The sequence below is a fragment of the Haliaeetus leucocephalus genome, unplaced genomic scaffold (genome assembly GCF_000737465.1).
Source record: "Haliaeetus leucocephalus isolate CR32 unplaced genomic scaffold, Haliaeetus_leucocephalus-4.0 Scaffold964, whole genome shotgun sequence".
Classification (NCBI taxonomy): domain Eukaryota; kingdom Metazoa; phylum Chordata; class Aves; order Accipitriformes; family Accipitridae; genus Haliaeetus; species Haliaeetus leucocephalus.
In genome coordinates this window covers 2,389,487-2,410,828 of record NW_010973400.1, presented here as the reverse complement: position 1 = coordinate 2,410,828, position 21,342 = coordinate 2,389,487, and the positions used below count along the sequence as shown (strand labels likewise).

The 21,342-nt window shown below is 36.3% G+C and overlaps 1 protein-coding gene across 1 annotated transcript in view; it reads left to right on the top strand.

The window, feature by feature from the left end:
- ATAD2B (ATPase family, AAA domain containing 2B) overlaps positions 1–21,342 on the top strand; it is a 78,130-nt gene that overhangs the window by 38,595 nt on the left and 18,193 nt on the right. Inside the window, exons 18-25 of the mRNA XM_010584305.1 lie at positions 1,984–2,116; positions 3,991–4,177; positions 4,849–5,034; positions 5,679–5,814; positions 6,125–6,321; positions 8,871–9,030; positions 12,744–12,866; positions 17,514–17,651. Coding sequence (XP_010582607.1) covers positions 1,984–2,116; positions 3,991–4,177; positions 4,849–5,034; positions 5,679–5,814; positions 6,125–6,321; positions 8,871–9,030; positions 12,744–12,866; positions 17,514–17,651 — 1,260 coding nt within the window. The remainder of the gene's footprint in view (positions 1–1,983; positions 2,117–3,990; positions 4,178–4,848; positions 5,035–5,678; positions 5,815–6,124; positions 6,322–8,870; positions 9,031–12,743; positions 12,867–17,513; positions 17,652–21,342) is intronic.

The following is a 21,342-nucleotide window of genomic DNA, read 5'->3' as shown; positions in this document are numbered from 1 at the left end:
AGGATTTTAAATGTAAATGTAGATTACACACTAGGGCTTCAGTTTTTCTTGAACTGAGAGCCAGGTATAATAGCAAATGCTTATTGATGTGCTTACAATCTGCAAATCTAGTTTTCTACACGTCTTTGCAGTTCACTAATGATTCCTGTTTCTTGTAATTCAGTGAGTCAGACGCTCAAGTAAAGGATGTCACAGAGGCCTGATGCCTGGGATTAAAAGATGGGCTGCCTTTTTTAATAATTACATATTTTAGGAAGTGAAAGCTCTGTCCAGTGCATGACTATAGGACTTACCCTATGGTCTACATTTGGTATAGGAAAAATTCTGCCTGTTTAAGGACTGCAGTGAGTCAAGGGTTAGGAGGCCTGTGTCCAGTTGATTTGAAGGCTTCTATCCTTGCCTGGAGCTAAATGTCCAGCAGCTTCTGAACTGCTTTTTCTTGTTATGGACTAGCTTTTGGCCACTGGTTGGGGTCTGCAAGCCTTTTTTATCTTTGCCCCCTGAGGAATGATTGTCAGGTGTGTGACTGCATCATGTCTTGCCAAGGGATGTGGCATGTCCTCATCCCATACCAGCAGAATGTTAATCCTGCCCAGCCTACTCTGAATCCAGTTTCTTCAATCACACAGCCAACTAAGGGAACCTTTGTTGTCTGTTGAGAAATTTTCCTGGCACTGTATGTCTAGATGCATAGCCCTTAGATGGCGTCCCCATCCAACACTTAACGCTGCTTTGAAGTTGATTCCTTTGTCCCGTGGCGGTGGTTTGATCAGTGTAGCAGGACCTGGCTTCATGTAAATCGGGCAAATAAGGCAGTGGGTCATATATTTGAGAATAACACTTAGATACCTCTGTATTTCACACTTTCATTTCACAGCAGTCCATTTTTCTAAGCGGCTGTGGCCACCTTGAGCTACTGTTAGGAAGTCCGGTGGTTGCCCTGAACGGCAGTGCGCTGCAGTGACTCTGGGCTGCTCTCAGAAATGCTGCCCATCCATTGCAGAGCATTTTGTCCCTCAGGAGACCTGGCCCCTGCACTGCTCTTTACTGTACAGCCGAGTGATCGTGACCATTTTCATCCCATCGTTGCAGACTGATTTCTCTATGGGAATGAGAATGAGTGGCTTGCTTAGGGTGACATCAACGTTTCCTGGGGCAAGTAAAGATGTTGCAGCAGTTTTTTCCCATTATCAAATCGCAGCAGTCTACTCTTAATCCTGTTGCAGCTCTGGTAGCTAATTTAGCTGTGCCTGATTTTTGACTGTCAACTGGTTGTTCTGTTTTAGTGCCATATTTGTATTTTTTGCAGTTGTTTATCCCTGCAGTCTGGCTTCTGAATGTAATCAGTCTTCTAGCTTTTTGTTTCTGAAGGTCTATGTAGAGAGTACTTCAGCTCATTATTAGCAAAGGAATTAAAATAGGTTAAGGTATAGCATATAAGCATGGAACGAATTGAGCTGATTTTGATAAAAAGTAGTTTGACATTCTTTGGCAGATTATCAGAGGGTGGAAGACAATTCTTCATAAACATACATTGTCTAGGTAGTTGTGCTGAGAATAACTTTGGAAGAAGTGTACCTCAAAATTTGGGCACTTAAATAAATAAGTACAAAATTCTATATAGTTTGAGGAATTACAGATTTTATAACTTTATTCTTGAAAAACCTCTAGCTGTGAAATAAAAGCAAAGGAAGCATTTCATAACAAGTTAAACATTTGTTGTATTTGTGAAGTTGTTCTGCCTGATGATTTAAAAAACCAAATTGTAATTATGATTAGACTTCTACAATATTTAATTTGTTTTGGTTTTTGAAGTAATAAGTACTTATTATTCTGTGTTCTAATATTTAGACACTTTTAACTCATTTTTTCTACATTTGAAAATGTTTTAAATTACATGAAGAAAATTGTAATGTCTTTTCTTGTTTGTTGTGCGTGCACTTAGAAGTGATAAGGTTCTAATTAATATATTTCTTGGAACAGATGTACCAAGTCTAATATTAGATGATAGTGAAGATGAGAATGCTTCATCAATTTTTGAGACGAGCTGTCACTCAGGATCACCAAAGAAACAGTCATCAGCTGCTATACATAAACCCTACCTTCATTTTACAATGTGAGTGTTTTTCTAAATGCATATAACCAGATAGATGAAACCAAGAAATTCTTATGTAAGAAGAGGTAACAAAGATGATCTTTTGCTTTGTGATGGCAATGGTGTTCTGTAATAGAAACATGTAAGTGCATGGAAAAGAGTATTTTAGGTATGTGAATGGTTTTAGGAGAGGCCACATCCTAGACAGTAATCAGAAGTATTTTGCAACAGACAGGTATAGCTTAGAAGTAAGGATATTAACAGCAATTCTTAATTGTAGCAAGCCATTTTGATTTGAAAGATTAAGAACTGGGAAGAGAGGTATGTAGGAATATTTTGGAGGGATTGTTTGCTTTTTCTTGGTCTAAAGTATTGTTGAGCTTCAGTGTATGCAGCTGTTTGGATGCTTTATATAATTAATGCATTCAGCATTTCTAACATCTTTTTTTCATTGTTTTTCATGGAAAGTTTTGGGAAAGTGGGAATTTAGAAAGTGTGCGTGAAATTTGGATGAGTGTTTTGTATTAAGAATAGTTTTAAACTACTTTATATGATGAGTTCTGCAGGGAGTTTACTAAATAAAGAAAATGAGGTTAGGAAGTCTGTTCAATAGTAGTACTGTTTAGTAGAGCCATCTTGTGGAAAGCTGCTAAAATTTTTGTGCTAAAGAGTAGTGCCAGAACAGCCTTTATGGGAATCTAGGCTTAAAAATAAGGATTTAAGTTCAAATAGTTTGAGATACATAGTCAGGTATTTTAATGCCAAATTTAACCTTTTCTTGTGAGGTTGGGAGAGGGGAACCCAAACCCAAAATGCCGATATATATTTGTGTAGATGCGTGTCTAAATAAAATAATCTGGAAGAATATGTTTATTTTTGTAAAGTACGTAAGCCTGCCTTAATTTGTCTTTCTGAGCATCTTTGATTGCTATCTGTGTGTGTAACCCTTCCACCACCAGAACTGAAAAGCCAAAGGTCAACAATGTTCATAGCTGTTATAAAATATTTAACCTGAAATAAAACCAGCCAGTCTTGTTTCACTGCCTGAGCTGATTGATGTGCAGATAAAAATGTCTTAGTGGGAGAAAATGCAAACTGATCAAAGAAACTTTCTTGTTTCATAATCAATTTTCTATAAATGGACTTTTGATGCAAAAACCTAATGCTTCTTTCTTCATGTCTCACTTGTCCCCACAGCAGGGCAAAACCCACAAAACAAACAAAAACCCCCTAAAATCTTTGTATGAACTCCTTATCATTTCTTCTCAACAGCAAAACTAAAAAATAAGTTTACCTTTGCAGTTTTTCCTTTAAAATCTTCTGTCTGGAAATCTACTGAATAGAAGTGTATGGATATGCTAGAATAGAAGATGAACAGTGATTTTATTCAGTCCTACTTCAGGTCCTATTTCTTAAATAAAGCATTGGAATGTTAGGTGGTTCTTGGAAATCTTGGGTAGCGCTTACGGGATGAATGGATTGATCTGGGATTCCTGAGGCTACTAAAGAGATACTTTAGTAGTTAGGAGTGAACTAGACATTATTAAATAGATATCTTCACTGGAAGTCCATTAAGTCTTTTTATATGATCAAGGAATTGGTTTTAAATAAACTGCTTATAATAAAAATTTTCATGAATTTAATATGTGCATAGCTTTGCACAGATGAGTTTGAATTAAATTGTTGTGAAATCAAAGAATAGACAAAGCTTGAGTTATTGAGACTTGGAGTAGTGTTGAGGTATAGTAGAGTTAGTTGAATCTTTTTAGGTAATAGTAGGAAACGATTACCCATTATTGAAAGTCTTTTGGATTCTAAAATATCTTATTATATATATCCATCCATTGATAACATTGGCATGTTAATTGTATTTTGTAACTGTTACTTTGTTGCAGGTCAGCTTATCACCAGCCAACCTCTTACCGACCAAGATTACTGCTATCTGGAGAGAGAGGTTCGGGTCAGACTTCGCACCTTGCTCCAGCACTATTGCACAGTCTTGAAAAATTCTCTGTACACAGGCTAGATCTGCCAGCACTTTATTCAGTCAGTGCCAAAACGCCTGAAGAATCATGTGCACAGGTGACATTTCAGATTCTCTTGTAATGAGTAAATTATGTAATTCTGGAACAGATTAGTTGCATCAATATAAAAGCAGCTAACTGGAATGTAACTTAAAAGCCAGGTTTTCATAGGCTCCTTCTATTTTCATGTTTAAAAGAAAGGGGTCTCTAGAGGGTGATTGAGATCTCTGCTGACTAGTGAGAGTAATTACATTTTTAACTTGCCCCCTCAGTCACATACCTAATGTCAAGTAAGCTTAATCTGGGTATTAGGTTCCTGATTTTCATTTTATTAGCTTGTGTATGAACTGGTGTGCTGTAGTTCTAGGTTCATTTACTTAGTTTTAAATGTGTTAGGTTTCAAAACAGTTTGTGGTGGATTTTGCTTGGATTGCAAACCAGTTTAATTATCATCTTGATTATTCAGTCTTAGCAAGTTTTTAAAACATATTTGGTAAGTAGTTGTTTTGTAGCCTTCCTAGCACATTGGCGTAAAATAATTGAATGATACAGTTAAGAGGCACAAACACTTGTTTAGAAAGCATTTATCATTAGATGATTTTATTTTACTGGAACTTCTGTTTATAAAATACCAAAACCAGGAGTCATTTCCTAGTCCACAGTAATTGTATTACAAGTGATAAGAACAATTAGTTTCTCCATTTAAATACCACTGTTTCTTTTAATTAGATCTTTCGTGAAGCTCGAAGAACAGTACCAAGTATTGTTTACATGCCTCATATTGGCGATTGGTGGGAAGCTGTCAGTGAAACTGTGAGAGCTACTTTTCTAACTTTGCTGCAAGATATACCATCCTTCTCCCCTATATTTCTACTGTCTACCTCTGAGTCCATGTATAGTGAATTGCCTGAAGAGGTAAGTTTATTGTGGAAGGAGGCATTGTTAGGGGGAGGTATGTGCTCTTCAGAATGTTTTGATCATGTAAAACCATTGTTTTGCAGTGTTTTTCTAACTTAATTTAAAATATGTGAAACTGAAAATGTAATATTAATTAAATGTTTGTAGTTTTCTTTAATGAGGGATGTACATCCATATTACCGATTTTCATAATTTCCATGCTACTTTGCTGAGAAGACAAAATTGTTCGTTTTGTCAGTTGTTCATTTTGACAAATTACTCCAGTATAATTAAATGCAGATTTAGTCTAAAGGCCTAATCTTTAGCTCTACATCTTCTGAGGCTCAGGATGGGGAAGGGGAATTCCTGTTTTTTTCCTCAACATTTTCTTTGATTTTTTTTTTCTTCTGCCCTTTCTCTTCTTCTCACTACAGAGGTGGCCATTGTTAGGATCATGGGATACTGAAAGTTTAATTACTACAGAAAATTCAGTGAGAATTACAAGTATTTGTTTTCCCAAGGTTGTGCATGCAGCTTTGGGTAGAGTTTACTATCTTCTCTTCTGTGGCTAATTTTGAGTAGTTTATGACTAGTGTTTTAGTATGGTCATTAATAATGTATTTTTTGAGTGGGGGCTCAATTTTCTTTTTTTTTTTTTTTAGGTGAAATGTATTTTCAGAATCCAGTATGAAGAGGTTTTTTATATTCAAAGACCAAGTGAAGAAGACAGATTGCGATTTTTCAAAGGGTTAATTCTTGATGAGGCAGCAATGCCCCCACCAAGAAGGAAACAGGCTGGTAAACTAAGTTACAGTAAAACCAATAATAATGTCATCTGAATGTTTTATTTTGTGATATTTTCCTTTTTCAAAAGGTGTGGGTAAATGACGCTTAGTGTAATTAACGTTTGACAGTGTTAATCAGTGCCCAGAATAAATTTCGTGCATTAGAGTTATCAGTTTTGGAAAATGGAGAGCTGTGGGGTTAAGGATGCAGTGACAGGTCGATGAGGCAGATTAAATATGTAATGGAATCTGGAGTGGCATAATCCCAAGAGCCACTGTGTTGTTAGTATTTCCGTTGTCTGACTTCTTGTTTTTTTCCCTAGCTCTTCGTGCTCTGGAAGTTCTTCCTCTTGCACTGCCATGTCCTGCCCGTGAGCTGTCAGAAGCAGAAAAACAGCGAATGGAGGACCAGGAAGAGAACACATTGAGAGAGCTGCGGTTGTTTCTCAGGGATGTTACCAAGAGGCTGGCCACAGACAAACGCTTTAACATCTTCAGCAAACCGGTGGATATTGAAGAGGTCTTGTTTCAGTAATGTGCAAACAATGAAGTTGAAACTATTAGAAAAAGAATATAAATTAAAAAAAGAAATTGATACATTAATAAGAAAAATAGATGTTTGATCCATGATCTGTACAATCTAAAATGCTGATTTTTAGCTGGTGAGATAGTCACAGCTTCATCATCTGTGATGCAAGGAGTTGGAGCATGTTCTTTGGCTATACCAGTGACCTATTAAAAAACCTTGTGCATTCCTGTCAATTTTATAACTGAAATCAGCATTTCAAAATGCCATCACTCCTATCCCTACAAGTGCTCCTGAAATATTTGAAACCATAAATATAATTCTGTAATAAAGGCTTTTACAACACTGTAATCATAGGCATGATAATATTGGGAAAGTGATCTGTGTTCTGTAATGAATTCAGCATTAATAGTATTGTTGAATAATTTCAGCAGTAATGCTTGTGGATGCCATTAATCACAGATGGTAGCACATAATAAGGCATTAACTGGTCGATTATGGAGTATGCACACCTAACTGATGAGACAGTTTGATCTGCAAATCTATTTTCAGGTGCTGCTATATGAATAGGATTATGTTCGGTCTGACTTTGAGATCAGATGCTGGCCCACTGCAAGCTTTGCAAGCTTGCTAAATTAAAAAAAAATGCTTAATTGCTTCTGAAGAGAAGCATCTCTTTTGGAAGACATTAAGAGATGAATATGGGACATTAAAAGTACAGCACTGTAAAAAGCAGATTTGCGGTGTAAATTCTAGGCAGGATGGAACAGGTGTCTTTTATGGGCCCATGCAGTCTTCTCTTAATTTGAGCTTTCCATAGTGTTCAGTAGCTGACTGTTTCTGAAAGACTGACAAGAACTCTTTAATGTGGCCACTTACAGTGTGAGCATGGTCTGACCAGTAACTTTGATTTTTCTTATGAAACTGCTTGAGAGGTCCATTATTGGTGGAAACACTTCATATACGTAGTAAAGGAAGTTTCTTTCCCCAAAGAACTTGTGGTCTAAACTTGCATAAGGTCACATAAAGAACGAACAAATTACCGTCCTTGTTTTGCAGATGGAGAGAATTAAAATGTGAATTTGTTACTTAAACACTTGCCAAAAACCCTGCTAATATATCACAGCACTAGAAATTAAATGTAATCCTTTTCATCCCACCTGGTGCATTTAAGCACAGGACTATCCTTTCCTTTTCTGCAACAGCCTGTCTGCTTGACTGACTTAGAAAATGCATTAAGTTTGTTCCACTCCTACTTGGCATTGCAGAGAATGCTGCTACTTTAAGTCAAGGATTTTCCTTGACTAATTCAGCAGCAATGATTACAGTTTCCAGTGAAGATTCTTTCTGATGATGTGCTGACATGAAAAGGAAGCCTGTGGCTTGGCTTTCCAATCACTGAACCAATTATCATCATGTTTCCATAGAGGGAGACAAAAAGAGAATTTTTGCAATTTTAATTTTTCATCATAAATTTCAATGTATATATTTAAGGAATTGGGTGATAGACTGCTGTCCACTGAAGTAATGCGTTAATGTTGGTTTATGTTGTAATGTATTTTTGTATGAATGTCTACAGATACTTTATTAAAAAAAATTCTTATGGAGCCATTATGGCTTGATCTGAATTATGTATTTAACTCCTCAGTATTTTGTCAGCCACCATCATACATGCGTGATCTCAAAAGAAAAAACGCAATACTGTTTCTGAGGCTGCCAGTATTTTTAATTGATTGTAGTCTTAATCACATTGAAACATTCAAGTATAGGGTTTTTTTCCTTGAAGTAACAAATTCATAGATTCTTTGGTGAACTTTGTTACAGTGGCTGTGCTGATGCATTTCACTATCAAGCTTGAGACCCTTATGGTATCATTAATTATGTTACTTTTTAGTGTACCCTAGTAGTTGCTAAATCTCTGGTTATAAGCTAAGCTCATATTAAGCTGTGAACTATGACGCAAGGCTTTCTCTTTAGACTGCCCTTCTTTACAGTCAGGCTAATGTCTTCAATTGGTAAAACCAGACTTCTTTTGTTGAGTGAGTGATTGAAGGAACTATTCAATAGAAGATATAAAAAAGCTGGTAATTTGACTGTTCAGTTTAATGAGAACTTTACCTACAAGGTGAACAGAATATACCTTCCCTAGTTTTTCCCAGGGTTTTGAGTTAGGCTGATTGTATTTGCCTTTCTAACCCAAGACAGTGTTATAGCACTATATATAAAAAAAAATAATAGTTCAGTCTAAATAAAATTAACAATATATTTATGTTAAAATGCTTTGCCTCAAAAATACCATTAAATTAATTTTGGAAGATAAATTGGTGAGCTACTGAAGAAAAAGTAGCTTTGGAAGTCCTATGTTTTATTTAGTCTGGTAAAACTTCTGTTTTCAACATAAATTTGTTTAGAAATCAGAATGTTTAGTTAATGTATTAGAGCTAAGCATGTGAAATGAATAACAGTATAAAGATGTGAAATTGGCAGTGTTCAAATGGAATGCATGTGTTCCTGTGTCATTTCTGTATGCTGTTTGTTTATAGGTTTCAGATTACCTTGAAGTTATCAAAGAGCCAATGGACCTATCAACAGTAATAACCAAAATTGATAAACACAACTACTTAACAGCCAAGGATTTCCTAACAGATATTGACCTGATCTGCAGCAACGCATTGGAGTACAATCCAGACAAAGATCCTGGAGGTAAGGACCTGTTTCATTTTGGCCTACCTAAACCTGAAAGCCTGGTATTTAATCATGTATTTGGTTACTATTCAGTCATTTAAATAAACTGCATGCTATCTGATAATTAGGATAAGCAAGTCCTAAGGGTCTGTGCTTGTAGTATTCTGAGGCATGTGGTACACTGGGGGACATTATAAGAGCAGGAGAACTACAGCATTCAGAGTTGTGTTCTAATAAATTAGGTTTTGTAGTTCCTTTTCAAATTTGATAGCTCCTTTTCAGTGAATAGACTTTGTATATGCAACAAAACCCCAACGTAATTTGGAGAGCTCTATAGAGAATCCTGCATGCAATCTGGCAGTGGCCTACTTTATTTCCACATTGGCTTAGAACATTAAATTCACAGACAGAAATTAAGAACTATGTATTTGGGGACAGAAATAAAACAGGATAAATCATCAGGCAAGGAAGTTAGTTGCAGCTGATTAGGGGAGATGATAAGGCATTGTCTTGACAAAGTGTGATGGGATGCTTTCAATTAAAATGGAATTTGTAGATTGAAATGCATGTAAAAGCTGTACATGCTCGAAGTAAGGAAAGAACATCTTGTGTACTCGCTAGGGCTACCTTATAGTGTACATTGCCAAAAGAAGGCCTTTCAATTGGCAGCTTCAAGAATCATCAGTAAAAGAACAACCACAACAAAGCACCTTTTTCATGTAGTTGTATTTAATATATGTGATACTTGGAAATCTGGGTCCATCTACAAATATAGTCCAATGTGTTAAAAAGTCTTTCATTAAATCTTGTGAAATCATTTTACCAGGTTAAAGCCTGGTTTTCTGTATTTTTCTTGCTTCTCAAAGTTTTCTGAGGCATTTGCAAATGGTCTCACGTGTGGACTAGGTACAATATAGTCTGGTCAAATAGTTATGCTCATTTTTCACATTTGCCTTTTGAAACCAGTGCTGGTTCATATCTTTGGAAAATAAACTTTTATTTCTTCAATTTATGATGCATTTTGTTTTACAACTAAAAAAAATACATTGATAAAATACAGCAAAAGGTTTTCCATCATCCTGATAATGCACTTTTGAGGACTTCTAATGTGTAAGTGATGTGAACTAATCAAAGCCAATGGACATTTGGGATTCTGAGTGTCTCTGAAGAGTGCCTGTTTAGAAGATGAGGACTATGAGACATACCTCCTGCATGCAACTGATGTATGTTTGTGACTTTGTGATGGGCTTTGGGAAAAATTGGCATTAATATACATCCTTTGTTCTCATTTTTAGGCCATGTGGACCTGTGGGCTGGGTTGTTTAATTCTAGGAAATGTAGTCTGAAGAGGTTTTCTGAAGTTTTAGAGCAGGTGTTACGGGACTACAGACTTCTAAGGTCAGATCTGCTCAGGGTCATAAACGACATGAGTCGCAGGTTCAGTGTGGCGAAAACATAAAATAGCAAAGACAGCTTGGGGAATGTTTAGTGACAGAAGTTTTCATGGAGCTTGTCCAAAGAGAAAGAGTCTTAAGAAATATATTTAGGGAACCAAAACAGGGATAGTTTTTGGTTTTCCATGCCATCAGGACTGAGCTGGGAGAAATGGATCTGGCTATTTCTAGGCTAAGTTTTGGATTGGAGTTTCTCATCATTGAGTAGGTAATGAAAGATAGTTCCGTCTTCTGCGTTGTCAATGATGTATTGCTCTTCTGGCATGCAAGATTTCTTGAGCTGTTGTATGAATACACTGCTGAAACAGCACATCATGTCTATGTATGTAAGCATTACATGCATTCAGATGCATTAACTGAATATTAACCTGTAAATGCTCACATTCTCTAAAGCTGGGCATATGTGCTTGCCTCTGCTTCATGCTTAAAATTGCAGAAGAACATACTGTACCTGCTTCTATCCTGTCATTCAGTTGAAAAGGCAATAGGAGTACCAGAGTAGCTGGTTTTATATGCAGTACAGATATTCAAAACTGGCTTCCTTGTTTTTTGGGGGGGGGCGTTGTATTCCCCCCCTGCCCCCCCCTCCCCCCCGGTACTTTGCTATAAAATTTCAGCTAGGTTATATAGTAAGATTTGGGTGGGTTGTTTGGGTTTTTTTTTTTCTTTCCCTCCATTGTTTGACCAGGAAATGTTCTTAAAGGTGTGGAAACATAACCATTGTGTTTTAGACACAATAGTATTCACCTCTTTGAAGCACTGTCTGTGGGAAAGCCTTGCCGATCACAGGATATGAGGAAAATAGTGGTTCAATCAAATACTCTTGATTTGATTTTTCTTCAGTTTTTTTTCTTTTTTTTTCCCCCCTCTTTCTTTCTTTTGCGAGGGTATCCTAAGCTTTATTATCTGACCAACTTTTTAAGGTCTAATATCGCAAAATTACATCTGCAAAGAATGCAGTTTATTTTTTGTGATCATAAAACATAATGCTTCACAAATATATGTGGGTAAATATTTCTAGTTTACAGTTGATTTAAGTGGCACTAGATTTCCCCAGGAAACATATGTAGGGCTCATTTGAGCTGGATACTGGATATTCTTTTTCACTCAGCAGTTTTTCCAGCTGTAAAATTTGCTGTTTCTAGAATTATAAACCTTATTTAATAAATGTTCACTGATACTCTTAATTGTTGTCTTTAGTGATTAATAAAACAAATTAAATCTGCTAATTGCATAACATGTTGTAGACATTAATGTTGATGTTTGCTGTTGAAGTACCTCCATCAGCTGGAAAAAATAATTCAGTATGGATGAATTGACAAATTAAGTACGTTTGTACTAAAAGCAAACAATGAGTATTATAGGTTTCATTGAAAAGCAAGATTCTAGATGTCAATTTTCTCCACATACAAGCTTATTTATTAAGTTAAAATTACTTTTCAAATTTCAACAGCATTGGAATAATTTCTTTTGTGTGTTTCAAAGGTATGGGAACTGGTCTTCTCTGAAAAAATGTTTTTTCATGAGTCACATGTAGGCTTCCAGTGTGGGCCATATTTTTTTTGTCTTGTTCCCCAAATAGAAATGAAAATGTAGCAAACTCGAGGCTTGTTTGTTGCCAGTTTTTCTCAATGGAATAAAATGAGAAATAGCTATTCAATATAAGCAATAAAGTAATCTGTTTTAGCACAATTTTGAATTTTCTAGCAGTTGTTAAATAAACATTAAGCAATAATTTAAGGTTAAAAAAAAAAACAGGGGAGGAATATAAGCATGCCAGGTCTACCTTACAGATTTAGGAGATGTCCAGTATGATTTTGCAGGCAGTATAATTGTATGAATGTTCCTAGGCCCCAGTGGGTAAATTAATTCCTGGACAAGTCTCTTGTTACTTTTGGGACTCTCTGCACTGTACTCCATTATACTGTGTAGATCTGCCTGTAGGAACTGGTACACTTGCTGATTCTAGCAAGTTTCTAAGGATTGCAAGTTGATTTAGGTGTGTTCATCACTCACTGTTTGCATTTGTTTGTAAGTGCCACTATTGATTAAAGTAACAATTTGTACTTCTGAAAAATACTATATTTCTTAAATAGCTGGGTTGTGATTTTTGAGCATGCTATGTTATTGATCCATCTACATTTTCATACATTTGTAATATTTCCCAGTTACTTCTGTCTATATCAGTGTTGTAATATGCAATACAGAACAACATAAAATGGTAAAGGATTTACATAATTGTGAGGAAATTAACAAGCGTGCTGTCCTGTTTTCTAGATAAAATAATTAGACACAGAGCTTGTACTTTGAAGGACACTGCTCATGCTATCATTGCTGCTGAACTGGATCCAGAATTTAATAAGATGTGTGAAGAAATCAAGGAAGCGAGAAGAAAAAGAGGTATGTAACTTCATTTATCATAACACAACATATATGGGATAGAAAACAGAATTTAAAAATGGCTATATAAAAATTTAAGATGAAATATAGAATATGTGTCAGACTCAGGCAGTGCATGTTAAAGGATGACTGAGTGTGAAACTTGTCTACTTTTTCCAACTATGTGAGCTGGTCCAATAAGTCACCATCTTCACAAAAGAAGGATGCATTGCCTGTTGGTACAGAAAGTATTGTAGAACACGGTGGACAGATAAATGTTGGGATTGTGGTACTAGCTGAAGATGTGGTGAAACCAGAGCTGCATTCTAAAAATGCCATGTAATGCAGTGTAATAACAATTATGATTAGAGAGAATGGCATTTAAAACAGTGAATTTTCAGTTCACCCTGGCCTGTGCACAAATGTACTTTTGGTGATCTGTTGATTAAGAAGCAACTATTACACCCACATCGAGGGGAGCATGAGGTTGACATTCTAACAGTCCAGAATCAGGCAGTATAGCCCCCTACATTGGAGGACATCACTGACTTAGATTTGTTGAAATTACTGCAGGTATGTTCAGCATGTAGTCCATAGACCTCCAAGTGTGTGGACAGCTTCTAAAGTGACCAGAAAAGGTAATCGGAAGCCCAGACATATTCCCAGTATGGGAACAGGGCTCTGTTTGCATGAAAAAATCTGTAGCTCCATGGAAAATTTTTCAAGTTCTGAAAATGAAAGAGGTTGAAAATCACTGAACTATAACATCAGAACAAAATTTCATGCTGATTTAGGGATTACTGATTTCAGTAATTCCAGCTTTGCCTTGGCAAGCTGTTTCCTGCTTTGGTAAAAAACTGCATTATTTGATTCCTAGGCTGAATTTGGCTGGTCTTAACTTACAGCTGCTGGTTCATGGAATACTTTTATCAGTAGATTGAAGACCCTTTATTAATAAATTTCTTTGAACTATGCAAGTATCTGTAGTCTTTCTCTTCTTCAGGTTTAAACTGATACAGTACCTTTTATTTTCCTATTCAGTCATGCTTTTTTTTTTTTAATTCTGTACAAGCTTCCAATGTGTGTCTTGAATTGTGGATAAGAGAACAAATTGTAATTCACCGTGGTTGTAAAATAGAACTAATATAATGCCTTCATTTCTCCTCTGTACTTTTCTATTAGAAGTATAAAAATATTCCCAATTCTGGCCTTAGTGTCACACTGTGAGCTGAGCTCAGTTAATTATCCATTATGACTCCCCCATGATTGTTAAAGGTTATTGCTTCCGAGGTTAAAGTAACTGTTTGTAAGAGCTCGTTGTTACAGAGAGTGACTGTATAGCTTGTAAGTCTCTCCTTCCGAGTCTTCCAAGAGCTAACTGGAATGCTGCCCTTCTTTTTGTGGCAGTGACCAAGTAATATATATTTCTGGGGGCAAAACCTGCAGACCCTGTTGAAAGAGGTGGATTTTCAGAAGTCATAGTTAAGGCTGATGATGTCATGCAATGAACTTGTTAAATCAGAAAAAGAAGATACTGTTGTCAGATGCTGGTTAGTGGGCCTTCAGATACAGATAGGTGACTAGCAGTACAGTTGTTGAGTGACAACAGCTCACATACAACAATGGGCAGGTTTTCAAAGTGCATTCTTCGCATCGGCATGGAAACTGTTACAGTGTGGCAGATACCTGCAAGTCACATTTCAAAGATGCTCATGCTTTTGGACCACATTGTGGTGGTTTCAAGAGCAAAGGAGCTCTGCAGTTGGTCCATCTGCAGAGTGTGGAAGGCTAAGATCACTTACTGCATTAGCAAGGACAGAATATTTGGAATGCATGGAAGAAGCTGTATTAGATTAAATGGTTATGAATGAAGAAAAAGATATCAAGCGCTTGAGGTCTGAGGAAGCCTCATGCTGTAAGGCAAGCACAAGAGATTGTCCTGCCCCTGGATCAGGAGTTGTGTCCAAGGCTGTCGTGTAGAACATGAAGAAGATGGTACTTCAGGCACGTAATCTTGGCACTGATAATTGTAATGGATGGAAGGGATTTGAAGGCTCATCAGCCTTGCCATTACTCCCATTTTGCTCTACAGAAGATACTCAGCAAGACAGCAGATCAGCAAAATCACAGTGCATCTGCTGGTCTAGACTTTGACACGTACCGTGTTTTGGAACATTTTGGGCAAGGGACAACAAAGGCATATACTTGCAGTTTCTTCTTTTGATTGGATGTCCACAAGGTTAAGTGATTTCTGGTTTCTTCTTTGGATTGATTACCAGATGGACAGGTATGGAAATGATCCCCAGATCCTCCTTCTTCCCCTCTGCTTCATAAGGGTATGTTTTGAAATAATGGAAGGTTTCAGTTAGGAAATATTTGAGGAAAATTGTGTAAGCAGTGCAAACTATGCCTTTTGCTCTCCAAAATCTTTGTGCAACTGGTCACTGAAATGCAAGGGGAGGTGCTTATACCATGCTGTTTGTCACAGTGGAGCTACCCAATGAAATCATGCTGAATCAGGCAGCCAGCCTTGTTGCCTGACAAAGTGGTGGGGAATTGAACCCTTAAGTACTTCTTTTTAATATCAGTAAGAGATGTCCAAGCAAGGCCTTAAACGAATGTTGAGACTGAAGTCACAGTGAGTATGCTTCACTATATGATGCAGGCTTTTTTTTCAGCTCAGAGTACCCTAAACTTCTCTTTTCATGTTCCTTTAAAAGTGCCAGACTGGCATGTGTACAGTCTGCTGAGGAAAAAGAAAAAAAAAAATCTGCATTTATTTCTGGAGTCATCTTGATAAAGGATCCTACCTTCAAGCCTTACCAGAGTTAAAATTCTTAGCTTGCCAACAGGACTATTGTGAAAGAAGGGCAATAATGCAAACAGTGGACTGTGGGGAAAAAAAGTCCAGGTATATCATGAGAATCGACTAGTGGGTTTTGGGCTGAATATAAAACTTGTATTAATACCACCTCAGAACAGGTCAAGGTAGTGTTGCAGTCACAGATGGAATCAGAGTGGGTGGCTGTCACCATCAGAAAGGAAATTTGTCTTCTGACAAAAAGAACGTGCCCCGTACTTGGTTACATTTTGGCCAACATTTTCTTGGCCACATTTGGAAAGACTTCAACATTCAACATGATTTGGATGGAATTGCGCAAGCTGGTCTGCATGAGGCTTCTAATAGATTCTCTGGAAATGTTATCAAGTATTTCTGTCTGGAATCACAGAGGAGTTTGGAAGGCAAGTGACACGTACTGTAGGCTTTTTAATCTTTACCCAGTTAAAAAGCCATTGATTTTCTGAATTGTGCCATGTATTAGCACTTAATTTATTTTCCAGAATACTGAAGATGAGGGTTAAGGCTAAAAAGCTTCATATCCATTTTCTTCACAATTCTCTTGGCAAGTTAAGTAGCAATTTACATAGTTTTAAAATGGAAGGTATTTCTACATCACTTTCTTTTTCCACAACTTTTGTGTTTTTTTGACAGATCTGCCATTTTTATTTAGTACTGAGATTGGTGACCAATCTCAGAAGTACTGCAGTGTAACAGAATAATAAACTGTATAATAAAATTGTTATCTAGAAGTTAAACTAGAATTTCTTGTTCTTGTAGTACTGAAATGAGGTGCTGTTGAAAGACTAAATCTAAGGATAACAAGTTCTAAGCTGGCAAATGAAAAAAATGTATAGTAGATTATTGGAATTTGCAGCAGCTTGTTGAAAACAGCAGATAACAAGTTAGAAGTGGTGGAAGTTTTGAGTAATGAAATACTTGATATGATATCAAGCATATCATGTACTTGATATGCAGTGGAAAATACTTGTAATGGTACCTAGAAACTTATGCTGTAACTATTAACTATTAGGTGAGAGTTCTTTTGTGAATCTTTTAATTTCTGCATTCATCAGTTTTGGAGCTTCTTGTCAGCTCATGATCACTTGGTTCTGGTTACTATTGGAGACATGGTATGACATTTTGAAGACTGTTGTAGTAGATGTATAGGAAATTCTAGTTCACAAATATGAAACTTCAGAGATTCGTTTGTCTTTAAAATGTGCTTAACCAATATGAAAGTTTGCAATTTTAGAATTTAATTAAAAACTGTTTGAAATAGTAGAAGCTATGAGATGAACTTACATTACAGAAAGCAAACCAGACTTTTTGTTAGAAGCACAATTGCAGTTTTCTTAATCTAAGAGTTCATATTGACTCTGAAATGGATCCGTTTTACATAACATAGATCATGGTGACAATACAAGGTTTTTATTCAGATACTCTTTGATATGGCATAGAATGCTATTATGGATTGCCACTTACTTTAAATCATCTGCTTAAAATTAGGAAAAATTGAAACTGTCAATAAGAATTTGCTTTATAGAGGAAATTTGGATAGAAGAGTGCAATCTTTGGGGACCGAAGTGTGAGAGACACTCATATTTTTCTAAGCTGTCAGAGCTGACAGTTTTAAGACCATGCAACCAGTGAGTTATTTTGTCAGTAGAAAACAAATATTCTTGATTCTAATCTTTGTTTTGAATGTCCAGCTAAATATTAATTGACGTGTTCTTATTGCAGCCATGGTATTCCAAATTTCTTTTAAAATTCAATAGTTTTATGCAGCTTGGTTTATTTAAATAGGTATGGTTATCTTCTGTATGCAGGCTTATCAGTAACAGCAGAACAAATAAATCCTCATGGTTCTACTGTACGGAAAACAGAAGCTAGAGTTGAAGAGGCTTTCCGGAACAAACAAAAACCCACAATGACGGTGTGGCCCAACTCTGCAAATAAATGTGCATGTAAGTATGTTGGGTGGTAATTGTGCAAAATTAGGGGTACTAGAGAATGGCAAACATTTCAAATGTGTGTCTAATACTGTTCACTGATTATTTCCGGAAATAATTTTAGGCATGAAACACGTGGAACTTTAGGAAATACTCTTTCTGACTACATGAAATCTCTGCCCAAAAAGTGTAAAGAAGCAGGATTCCTGTTTTTGTGATAAGGAATAACTTTTACTAATGTAATATGAGTATTACATTTTTCTTTGTAAAAGACTGTTTTCAGTACAAGACAACTCTGATCCAATGAGAAGAAACTTTTACCTGTTTGAGTGTTAAGATTTGTTTACTCTGTGTGTATTCACAGGTACATACCTACACACTGCTTCATACTCTTATATGCACTATAGTTACTCGCTTCCTATCTTCAATACATACAGTATCATGCGAAAAGTTAGAAAAGAGATTACAAATTTAACTGTATTTTCCTTTATGGCACCTGGTTTTCAATAGTCAGTACCCATTATTGGAGGATGTTAAGGTACTCTCCCTGCAGCTTACTGGATTAGTCCAATTAAGTGATCAAAATCTTTAGAATTTTGAGGAGTGACTGTGGTGTCTGTAATCAGAGGCACTGCTAATTATTTTCCAAGAGGTAAGTTGATTAGAACAGGTAAATACACTACAGATATTTTTGTTATAAACAAAATAAAGACTACAAGAGAAAGTGAGTATGAGGGATATACTGATAGTTGTGCCTGGCTTTCCTGCTCAAGATGTGGAATCCATTATTAATATATTATTAATAGCATTATCAGTTATTGCTTAATAGGGAAACTGATAGATTGAAGCTGACAAATTTTCGTTGGTCTTTGTGCTCTCCTTCACGGTGCTTTTCCTTGATGAGAAAGTTTTCTAGGCATGATGCTAACTGCCCAGAGATTAACATCGTTTATATATGAATGATAGTGTTGATGTGGAATAGTTTAATTAATTACAGGTGTATGGTTTTATTTCCTGAAGCAGTAATTTCTTCCGTTAAAGGAATTACAGTCAATAGTAGAGAGTTGTGGTTTGAATAAATTGTGATATAATAAATTGGTGATGTGGATCCAACTGTTCTTTATTCATTGGGCAGCTCATGCAAAAAGGGAGAGAGGAGGGAAGGGATTCTCAATTTTTTTTTAGTTTCCTGTGAAATCCAAGACGGAGATTCTCACTCTGGCTGATCTACAGAGCACTTTCCTGGCTCTGTGTGCTGTGCTGCATACGGTAGGGTTTCTACACCTCCAAGCCAGCCATTTCTTGGGAAGAGAGATAGCAGCTATTACTGGTGACTTGTGTAAAAAGCAGCTCTGGTACCTCTGCTCTCTTCTCTACCTAATGTTGTGGATGCAGTGGCAGTTGTTTGAAGACTAGAACCATCAGCTAAAGGAAACTGCCAGTAAACAAGAAAGAAGTTAGTGTTAAGGCACCGTTCCTGCTAGTGTTTTGGTGATTTAGGTTGGGCGGCAAGAAAATTTGAGACTTAGTGGTGTTTGGGACTATGATCAAATGAAAATCTTCCTTTTAAGGTTGAGTCTGGGCAAGATAACTAGTCCAGGAGGGATGTGATGCATCTAGTAATCAAGAGAGAGAACCAGGAATTGATGAGCAATCAGAAATCTGCAGAAGGGATTCAAATAGTACATGGGCACGCTTAAAGATTGATGTGGTACGTTCAGCGGAGACTACGAACTAGGAAGAGAAACAGTCTTAAAAGGGTGTTTGAGGGAATGAACTAGAGTAAGGTGAGAGCAGAACCGAGCAGATTGTAGGGAGCTTGAATAGCAGCCAATTATATGGTGGATTGCAATTGTTTAAATGGGAGAGGCAAGTTTAGAGAAGGGATTTCTGAACAGACGTAAATTTAGAGGTAGAGTGGAAATTTTTGTATGGTCAAGAACTAAGATTTTTTTTTTTTTAAAGACTGAAATGTATTATACAGGCAGAGTAACAAGGACAATGATTCATGTATTTTAATTACACAGGATAAAACCTGTACTTTCCAATTAATAATTCTGAAAATCTTCCATTTTTTTCTGTTATTTGAACTTGAATTCTCTAACAAAAAAAATACCAGTCATAACATTACTTTCCTTATTGAATTAATTTTTTTAGGAGCTTTGTTTACAGTATTTTAGAAAATAGCTGCAAAAAGGTCAATTCAGATGAAACACTTGAGAACCCTAAAGGATGTCAAGCGTCTTCTCTAAAACCAGAGTTGAGTACAGACAGTACATCAGCCTCACCCAGTTTAAAGCCCTGTTTACTGTTTAGGGCTAGTACAGTAGAGAACGAGAGTTAGTTTATTGAGTGTTGGTTTGTTTCTGAGGTTATGTATTTTGTATGAAGCTTTATTTAATTGTTTTAGTTACCTATTATTTTGTGATTTATTTAATTTTTCTAATGTACTTTAGATTTTTTTTTTAATTTGCTTAGACCACATGGGCTGTCAGAATTGTGGCACAAAATAGTTGCTCTATTTGTAGGCACGGTGATAGACATTCCTGAGCTAGATTTAATCTGCAACTTCCATTTCCCTTGTTGAAGGTACACCTGTGATGGATTGTGTATCACAATATAGATGAGTTTTAAAAGTATTACATTACTAGAAGTTGCTGAAAATCCATTTGGGAGAGTTCTGCCACAGATAATTTAAAATATTTCCATATCAACTGTGTATTTTGAGAAAAGTGCAAGTGTTCTGGTGGGAACTTAGAATGGGACATAGGTCAGAAGCCTGATATAAGTAGTTGTATGATCATAGAACCACAAAATTTCTGTGGTTGGAAGGAACCTCTGGAGATCATCTAGTCTAACTCCCCTGCTCAGAGCTGGTTGCTCAAGGCTATGTCCAGTTGTGTTTTGAATATCTCTAAGAATGGAGGCTCCGTGACATGCCTGGGAAACCTCTTCTAGGGCTTGGCCATGCTCACAATAATTACTTTTTCTTAATTTTGAATTGAATGTCTTATATTTCAGTCTGTGCCCATTACCTGTTGTCACTGGGCACTGATGAGAAGGGTGTCGTTTCACCTTTATACGTACATGTGTGGAAAAGGAAGCTACCAATAATGTATAGTTTGGTGTGTCTGGTGACTTAATCATTGCTAAATGGTTTGGATACATGTTAATGCATAAAACATTAGCATCTCTTTAACCATTGGGATGCTGTGTAGTAAAACTTTGTCCTACTGCTCTGTTTTGCCAGTAGATGGAGTATGTTGCATATTATTTTACTGTCTTGCAGTCACTTCTTTTAGTGTTACATATAAATAAACTGTATGGGGAAGATTTGATTTTACATTCTTATCTTTTTTTTGCAATATTTAATGATAATATATTGTAGTGGTAGACTGCAGATTTTATGTTTTCTTCATGTCCTTTATGCTGTGTGATAAATATGATAGCTGTGAAAATGGCATTTGGAGCAAATAAAAAAATTAAAATATTTTGTGTTATGTGAAGTATTAAAAATATAAGTTTTTTATAAAAGTAGTTTTCTGAAATATGAAATAAACACACTGCTAACTTTTCCCAACAATTGGAGTGATTAGTGGTCTCTCTATAGAAAGAACTGTAGAGGGATCAAGCAAGGATATAAAAAACTGCTGCAGAAAATCTAGTTCCTAAATAAATAAAATTTTGTGTGCCTTTTTCACAGCTA